The sequence below is a fragment of the Prosopis cineraria genome, unplaced genomic scaffold, assembly GCF_029017545.1.
Source record: "Prosopis cineraria cultivar Desert tree isolate PC_DT_omini unplaced genomic scaffold, ASM2901754v1 PC2065, whole genome shotgun sequence".
Classification (NCBI taxonomy): domain Eukaryota; kingdom Viridiplantae; phylum Streptophyta; class Magnoliopsida; order Fabales; family Fabaceae; genus Prosopis; species Prosopis cineraria.
Window position 1 is genome coordinate 8380 of NW_026557390.1, and position 8900 is coordinate 17279.

At 32.0% G+C, this 8900-nt stretch overlaps 1 protein-coding gene across 1 annotated transcript; it reads left to right on the forward strand.

Moving 5' to 3' along the window:
• The first annotated feature begins 3250 nt into the window (after positions 1 to 3250).
• Positions 3251 to 5817, forward strand: LOC129301356 (agamous-like MADS-box protein AP3). The gene is made up of 7 exons (XM_054939925.1): positions 3251 to 3709; positions 3807 to 3873; positions 3996 to 4057; positions 4137 to 4236; positions 5102 to 5143; positions 5238 to 5282; positions 5426 to 5817. The coding sequence occupies exons 1-7, from the start codon at positions 3411 to 3413 to the stop codon at positions 5603 to 5605; spliced, it is 795 nt and encodes a 264-aa protein (XP_054795900.1). The 5' UTR covers positions 3251 to 3410; the 3' UTR covers positions 5606 to 5817.
• The last annotated feature ends 3083 nt before the right edge of the window (positions 5818 to 8900 follow it).

Genomic DNA, 8900 nt, shown 5'->3' on the forward strand with positions numbered 1-8900 from the left:
TTTAATAACATATTTTTTCTCCAATATTTAATGAAGAATAAAAGAAAAAATTTGTATTAAAAATTTAATAAAATAACTTATAAATAGGATGAAAAATAATAGTCTTTATCTGCCCTATTTTCAGGAAGGAGTGTGTTAGGCGGGTGCTTTAATCCTAAGTGCCAAATTGTAAAATATTTAATTTTTTTGGGCTAAAATTGCTAAACACTTCATAAAAAAAGCCCAAAAAAGTACAGATGTTAAATACATGATGTAGAAAACATTTAATTTAATTTAATTTAATTTAATTAGAAATGATTTTTTTTTAAAAAAAAGTAGTATATCATATACGAATTTAACAAAGAATACGAGCGTGCAGATGCTAGAAGCAAAAGCACGGCGAACTCTGGAGAGAAGGTGAAATTGAATTAGGGGCCCGGGAAGAGATGAAAGCTTGAAATGACGACATGGGTGAGAGGGTGGACAACGTTGGGCGTTTCCAATTTCGTGCGATGAGGACGACACGAGACTAAAGCTCTCTATTTCCTCCAGTTCCAGCAACTCACCCAACAGCCAACAGTAACACCACACCGCTGCCTCAGCCTTCCCCTATAACCTGGCTCACAGTAATAGAGGCTCCATCACCATCACTATTATTACTCTCAAGCTCCATTCTGTAGCCCCCAGGTTATTTCGCTGTCCTCATCTCTCCTGTCCCAATCACCTCTTAATTCCCATCCCCCTTTACACCTGTATTCACCACTCGTCAACATTGCGTGAAATGCTCCCATCCCCATTCATAATTTCACTTCTAACAATTACAATATTTTTTTTTTTTACAATAAACACAGTCTGCATTTTTTTAAGGTGTGTTTGGTTTTTCAACGTCTAACATCTCATATTCACTTCTTAACATTCCAGATGTTTAATATTGTTTGGTTATTTTTTACATAAACAAAATAATTTTTTGAAAGTGGGTTGAAACATGATTAAAATGTGGATTTAACAACTCAATTTTTTGGTGAATTTGAAATTACAAATGAGAGCTGGGTTACCTACTTTTATAAATGACTATAATATCTTTATTATGTTTTAATTTTTTCTAATATCAAACTATTTTTTTTTCATTCTTATTATTTAACATATTAAATTTTATGTTATATTAATTTATTTTAATTTTTTAAACATTTCTAATATATTATATTTGTACAATAAAAATTATTAATTATCATAAATTAATGTCCTTTTTATCATTACATATTCAAATAAAATTTTTAAAAATACAAATTATTATTAATCCAAGTAATTTTTAGTTTTTTAAACTAATTTTAAAAAAATACATTCAAATATAAATTTTATTATAATAACTAACTTTTATTAAATTGATTTTTATTAAATATATTTTCAGCAAATAAACTTTCAAACTGAAAAAAAAAAAACACACAGCTACAAGCTTATACTTCTAAAATACGAGACAATTAAAGTCACTCGCAAGATATGCCGTTAATGTTTTTATTATGATTAATTAAGTCCTCTAATATTATAAATGAATCTTTTGAAATTATAATTAAAGCTTGCTTGTCTTGTGATGATTGGATATGTCTGTGGACTAATTTGACCAATTCGCCTAAGGAAAAACTCATTTGACCAAATAAAAAAAGAAAAACAGAATATGTTGCTAACTCGGGAACGCAAGAGGTCTAATCTAATCTCGTCAAGCCACGACGCCGACGTATTGTATGAACTTCTTCGTAGTCCCAAAACGGCACATCCGCCGTTTCCATCCGCCGTTTCTGTCAGGACTCAGGACCGACGTTTCCAGCCACTCAATGAATTCATTCCGTCCCTTCAATCAATCATGGACGGAAAACGAACGACTTTCGTTATGATTTTTTGAGGTTCAGACAATTACATCAGCTTTTTTTACTTAAAAGCATATTTAAGTATTTGTATCATTTCTGCATAAAAATGTACTGATAAAATCATTTCGCTCATCATTATCTTATCCAAAAAATATAATTTACAAAATAAATAAATTAGACTCTAATGTGGAATTACCTGTATATAATGTACTGCATTGGTCCAGAAAAATTAGGTACGCGATGTTCTCTGGACAGTTTTTTTTTCTTATGTTCATTATTCCAAAGAGCAATGAAATATATCAATGTTAACAAATTGCTTTATGTACAAAAAAGCTTGGGTGTGATTCTAATCAACTAACCAAGGGTGTTAATAGGTTAAATTAAGTTTTAATTAAATAGGAATGAGCTTATTTGATAAGTTAGTTGCCTGAGTTTGGCCTACAATTTGTATAAAATTTTTTTTACAAGTCAAACCTAAATCTATCTAAAGCCTAATTTAAAAGCTTACTTAAAAATAAATATTTTAAATAGACTTGCATTTTAATCTTAAACATCTCAAATATATTTTAAAGTTATTAGCATGTAATGATAATTTGATATATCAATTACAATATATAATAATTAAAAAGATATATCAATTATAATATAATATAATAATAAAGTAATAACATTAAAATAAATATATAAATACAATCCTATTGAAAAAAAAACTTAGAAATGAGAAAATATTGGTTAATTAAAATCAAATGATAAAACTAATGTACGTAATATATTGCATAACACACATTTATAAGTAGATATTAAAAAAAATAAGACTAATCTAAAGGTCTAAATTTGAGTTAAATTTATTTGATAAATATGTTAGGCTAAGCATAAAGTAAGCTATGCTAGGGATTGATATATTTTCACCCCTAACCCTAACTAAAGTTAGGCTAGGTTTTAAGGCTTGAGAATTAGGATTCAATAAGTTTATGCGTTACCCATTACGGAGTCTTTATATCAACGATTTAGTTGCATGTATGAAACATCTTTGCCAATCAAGCCAATTCTTTTTTTTTTAAATTCTACCACACGGTACCAAATTATAAAACTAAAATCAAGCTATTATTTGAAAAATATACATAGGTGTATGTCTTGATATTGTTATTAAAAATTCAAAAATAATATAGCTGTTGTTGTCTAATCAAATAATTCTATAATGAATGTCTATCTGGAGTTATTAGAATTGAACCTTTTTACATTGAAGTACTTCAATTAATATTTAGGATTCAGACGCATAACAATATAAATATTATTTTTATTTAAATTTTTCAGAAAAAAGCATCCGTATAAAACTTGGACTCTGGAAGCTTTGATAGTGAGAGCGTGTTAGGGGAGGGCGATGAGTTCCGTGAAGTAACGGCGCAAGGTCCACACCACGTGGAATTGCGTAGGCGACGGAAGCAGAAAGACAAGAAGGACGTTTTTAACAAAGTCTGCCAAGGCTTTCACCAATTTAGCAAAGAGGCTTCCATTCTAGGCAATGGACTCCCTCGCCTTCTCTTCCTATCTTCCTCGTCTTTAATCTCTATGATATCATTTCCTTGTTCTGCTTTTTCTCTTGAGAGAGAGTGCGAGAAGAAGAGAGAGCAGAAAAAATCTACCATACCTTTAATTTCTTTATACACAACAACAAACATGGCTCGAGGCAAGATCCAGATCAAGAGGATTGAAAATACCACCAACCGTCAGGTCACCTACTCCAAAAGACGAAACGGTCTCTTCAAGAAGGCCAATGAGCTCACTGTTCTCTGCGACGCCAAGGTTTCCATTATTATGTTCTCCAGCAGTACCGGCAAACTCCATGAGTACATCAGCCCCTCCATCACGTACTGCTATATTCCTTCCTCCTCCAAATTCCCAAACCCTAACTTTTTTTAAGAAAAAAATTAAGCTATGTTTGCTCTTCCTTTTTTACTTTGATAGAACGAAGGAATTCTTCGATCAGTACCAAAAGACCGTAGGGATTGATCTATGGAGCTCCCACTACGAGGTCCTTCCTGCTCCCATATTCTCTCTCTATTTATTTTCAGGTTTTTTTTTTTTTTTAACTTTCCCTGTGCTAAATAAAAAGAAATTTTCTTATGTGGCGTCGATCGGTTTTGTTTGCCCCAGAATATGTTAGAGAACCTGAAGAAGCTGAAAGAAGTGAACAAGAATCTTCGTAGAGATATTAGGTCCTCTCGGTCATTTTTTGGGTGATTTTCTCTTTGTTTACATAAAGACTGTGACATATGTGGTTGTATAATTGAACAGGCAGAGGATGGGGGACTGCTTGGATGGTCTGAGCATGGATGACCTGAACCTACTTGAAGAAGAAATGGAACAGGCCACCAAGGTCATTCGTGAGCGGAAGGTAACACAATATAATGTTTAATTAGGAAATATACATGCACTTTCGGATTTTGTTAAGTCAATTAATTTGTTTTACATGCCTGTTTACCATCTTAATTAAATTTAATTCATTTAAAAGTTTTTAAAATTTTGGAGTTTTCAGAGCACATAAATATATCCTTTGGTTACTTGAAGGAACAAATCTATGAAAGTCCTAAGACACAGCCGATAACATAGAAAACTTGAGGTGTCTTCGGGTTAAATGAGTTGAAACTTCTACAGAAACGGGAAACAAGAACATGTATCTACATTCCGGTAATGGCTATAAGAAATTGAAAGAGTTCTTAACACAAATTATTAATTTTAATTCAGCACACGAAATTAAATCTATTTGTATGAGAGAAAATTACAGGTTTTGTGTCTTGGATTTCCCTTTTACTGGGGGAGGATGGATTCGTGGATCGAGTTGCTTGACATTTTCCTTTTGTATTTTGCTCGAACGCTTTAATTTAGATAGAATTAAGCTTTGATTGCTTGATCAGAAGAGTTACATGAGTGGGGAAAACAAACTCTTCATGTGAGAATATACCCTGATAACTTATATTAGAAACTTCGGATGTTTTGATAAAAGAAATTGCATCTATTAGCTCCTTGATGAACTGCTATACTGATGTCGTCTTGCTTTAACATTTTTAACCTTGTTAAGTTTTTTTCATAAACAATTCTATGTTTTGAGAGGCAGATTCTTTATTTTATTAGACTACACACGTACACACAGAGTAACACAGAATATTTTACACAGCACTAGAGCAAAATCTCACAACAAGAGTAACGTTGCCCCAGTAGAGATCTATGCTAACGAGTTTTGTATTTACAATGGTTTACAGTATAAGGTGCTTACAAATCAGATCGACACTCAGAGGAAGAAGGTAGTTGTGGTTTGCTGGTTTCGTAAATAATAATCTGTTTAGGTGTTTAGTTGCCTTCAACTTAATTACTAGATGTGTTGTACTTTTCTTGCAGTACAATAACGAGAGAGAAGTACATGGCAGACTCCTACGTGACTTAGTAAGCAAACTCTCATTTTTTCTAGTTTGAATTTATCGACCTACACACACTCTCACTCTCTCTCTCTCTCTCTATATATATATATATATATCTTTTGGCACCTTAAAAATTTGCATGTAATGGCAATTGTTTGGTTCATTAAGGAGGCAAGAGCAGAAGATCCACGTTTTGGATTAATAGAAAACCCAGTGGAGTATGATGCTGTGATGGGATTCTCCAATATAGGTCCTCGCATGTTTGCATTAAGCCTTCAGCCTAGTCACCCCAATCCGCATTCCGGAGCGACAGGCTCAGATCTTACCACTTATCCTTTGCTTTTCTAGCTCCACATCGTTATTAGCTTTGCTCAAACCTGCCAGATTTATTTTCCAATAAATTAGACATGCAGTGAATGTTACTACGTTGCATGTTCACTGTTTAAAATATACATGTTACGTTGCTATCCTAAGACCGTAATTGATTGTAATTTTGCATCCCCAAACAAAAGTGTATGTTTACCTGAACCGTAATTCGACTGTTTGTTTAGCGGAATTGACCTTATATAGTGCATGATAATGTGATGCTAATCCCTTTTACAAAAGTGAGAATGGTAGAGGCAATTATCATGTATGGCTAAAGTACGTTTTTGATTCTCTAATTTTATGTAAAATTTTAATTTCATTATTTAATTTTATAAAGTATTTTTTAATCTTTCACCTCTAACATTGTTTGCATCAAATGATTATTTTTTTATCAATTATTGTTATTTTTAAAAATTTTTAAAAATTTATATTCAACATGTAAACATTTAATAATATTTTGTGAATATTTAATAGTTTAATGTAAAATTTTTTTATCAATATTTAAAATTTATGATCAAACTAACAGTGTTAAAGTTAAAGGATTGAAAATACATACGATTTAAAAAATTAAAGGATCAAAATAAAATTTTAGATAAAATTAAAAGACAAAATATATTCTATCTTTTCTCCGATGCTTAGGATTATGGCAAAGCCAGCTGACGCTGCCTGTGATTTCTATGCTCCAAACTTGGTCGTCATTAATTATTCATGGGATTCGTCAGGGAATTTATTGATGTTTTTAATCTACACGCTGCATGTGTCTAAATTTAATACTCATCAAGTCATCATATATTCTTGAGATAAACATAGATTGTTCAGATTCAATTTAGACAGTTTAAATATAGCTTTTCAATTATTTAAGCAATACTCTTATTTTTTTTTCAAGAAAGGAAAGTATAAGATTATTTTTATTTATAAAAGAAGCTTAGATACTTTCATGATTTCTGGGGAGGGAAAGCATTGAATCCCAGAATCAATATATATATATATATGCATATGTTGATGATGCCATGTCCCAGTAAAGTTACGTATCAAGGGCAAATCTTGTAAACATGAGCAAATTAAAACATGATCGGACTAATACCAGATGATAGTATCCTTAAGGATTATTTCATCACACAAGATCAATTACGGTGCCGCAAGGCTTCGGGATTATTAACAGGAAACGAAACTACAGGAAAATGTAGAAGGTAACCAACCCCGTGAGCGGTGTACATAGGACCCAATGATGAGAGTCGTATCACTTGTTATATGTATAATTCTTCTCTTTTTCTGCACCAGAATAAAGAGACTGGCAGCTTTATAAGATAAGTCCGAAAGGCACCCTTAAAAAATAAAATACACCTAGCACAAGTATACAAATGGTTCAAATTTGATTAAAAATTACGCCTTGTTACATTTTTCATTTTAAAATTTACGTTTAATAATTCCATTAATTTCAACACGTGCCTCCACCAAAAAAAAAAATTACAGTTTATTAACTGTCATAAGCTGATCATCACTACTCATGTTGTGTGCTCCATTTTGGGCTTCTTACTCTTGTCATACTGTGCAATGGTAATCATGCTCGAGACACCTATGGAGATCATAGAGTAACATCCAATTATCCTATATATAGAGGAAGGACGATTGACGTAATTACATTGCTTGATGGCTGTAGTGAATAGTGATTCGTCGCCAGTTGGCTGTAATTAAGGAGGACTTCGATGTTGTCCCCTCACGTTTGTATGTATAAACTTCCGAGATGAACTTAGTTCAGGAATTTGTGATGGTGGTGGTGGTGGTAGTTCAGGAATTTGTGGTGGTGGTGGTGGTGACGCAATGATATCACATGCTTTCTGATTAATTATTCCGAGGTTTCAGAGGATCTTAAATCTCTAGGTGGAGTTACAAAGTATATATACATTGATGACTTTTCTCATCGATTCTTCCGATACAGAAGGAATTAATCCCTGGCCACTTTCATCCTCTTATTAGAAATTAATTCAGCAGGAAATTAAAGAAACCTGGTGAAGCAGAGAATGAGTGTTAGGGTTATTTCTGTTTTGGATGAGGAATAGGAGCAGCATTGCCTCCCGGAGAAACAGGATTAGGGCTCCAATTGCCATAGTCTTCCAAATCATGATAACAATCCTCACTCCTCTCTGCCTCCATCGTCTGAAAATTTAAATCCGGCGCCTCTGCTAGTGCTGGTGGTGACGAAATCCGTGCTGACTTTGAATATAATGATATCAGCATCGACGTAATCGCCAACACCATGCTCAACTTTTTCAGAAATGAGCTCATGGTTTTGGTTAATGTATGTGATCATAACTCTGTGCCTTGTGTTTCCTAGAAATTATGGAGATCATGCTGCTTTAAGCAAGTTAATTCAGACCTGAAATTCGTTCATTTAATTGAGAAATAATAGTAAAAAAAAAAAAAGTGGGGAAAGATATTAAGAGAATACAGGAGGAGGAGGTGGGAGGAAGAAGCAAATCGGAGAAATTGTCGTTGCCTGCGTCTCCATCATGTATCAAATTACCCAAACACTATTTTTTTAGCTTTGTCATCTCAACCGTTTATCTAAACCGCGACTTATAATTATGCAGCACATGAAAGCTGCAGTAATTTAATTGAAGACGTATTTCAAACTATACCATCTGAATCGTACGTATACCATGTTTCTTTCATGTGTTGATAAGCCGACACACTATTTGGATGATGCACTGATTGACAATTTAATATAGTTTATTTATCCTAATTCCCTTTTTTGATAGCTTATTTATCCTAATTCTGATGTTACGAAACATTGAAAAAACTTTGATTTGATGAAAGGGAGAAAATATACTCTAATCTATTAAAAAATATAAAATATTTTTAATTAAATTAATTTCACCCTAATAAAATAATTATTTATTTTTAAATTAATTTTATTTTTTTATAATTATTCTTATTTAATAAGACGTTTTATTTTAAAATAAATATAAATATTTTATTTAACAGTATACTTAAAAAAAGATAATGATTATATTTTAAAAAATTAAATTTTTTTTATATTTTTAAATATTTAATATTTTATATTTTTTAATGAGGAATAATATAAAAGCTTTTACCCCATTTCATTGCTCCATTACCCATTACCTGTACAAAGATTGAAGACCATTGCCACAAATCATGCGATCCACGTCCAAAAATGGGATGAAATGAAAGGAAACTACATCAATGGTTGGCAAAGGTCATAAATCATAATGGTACTATTTATTTTTACGTCATCTAAAAAAAAAATGCTCTTTTT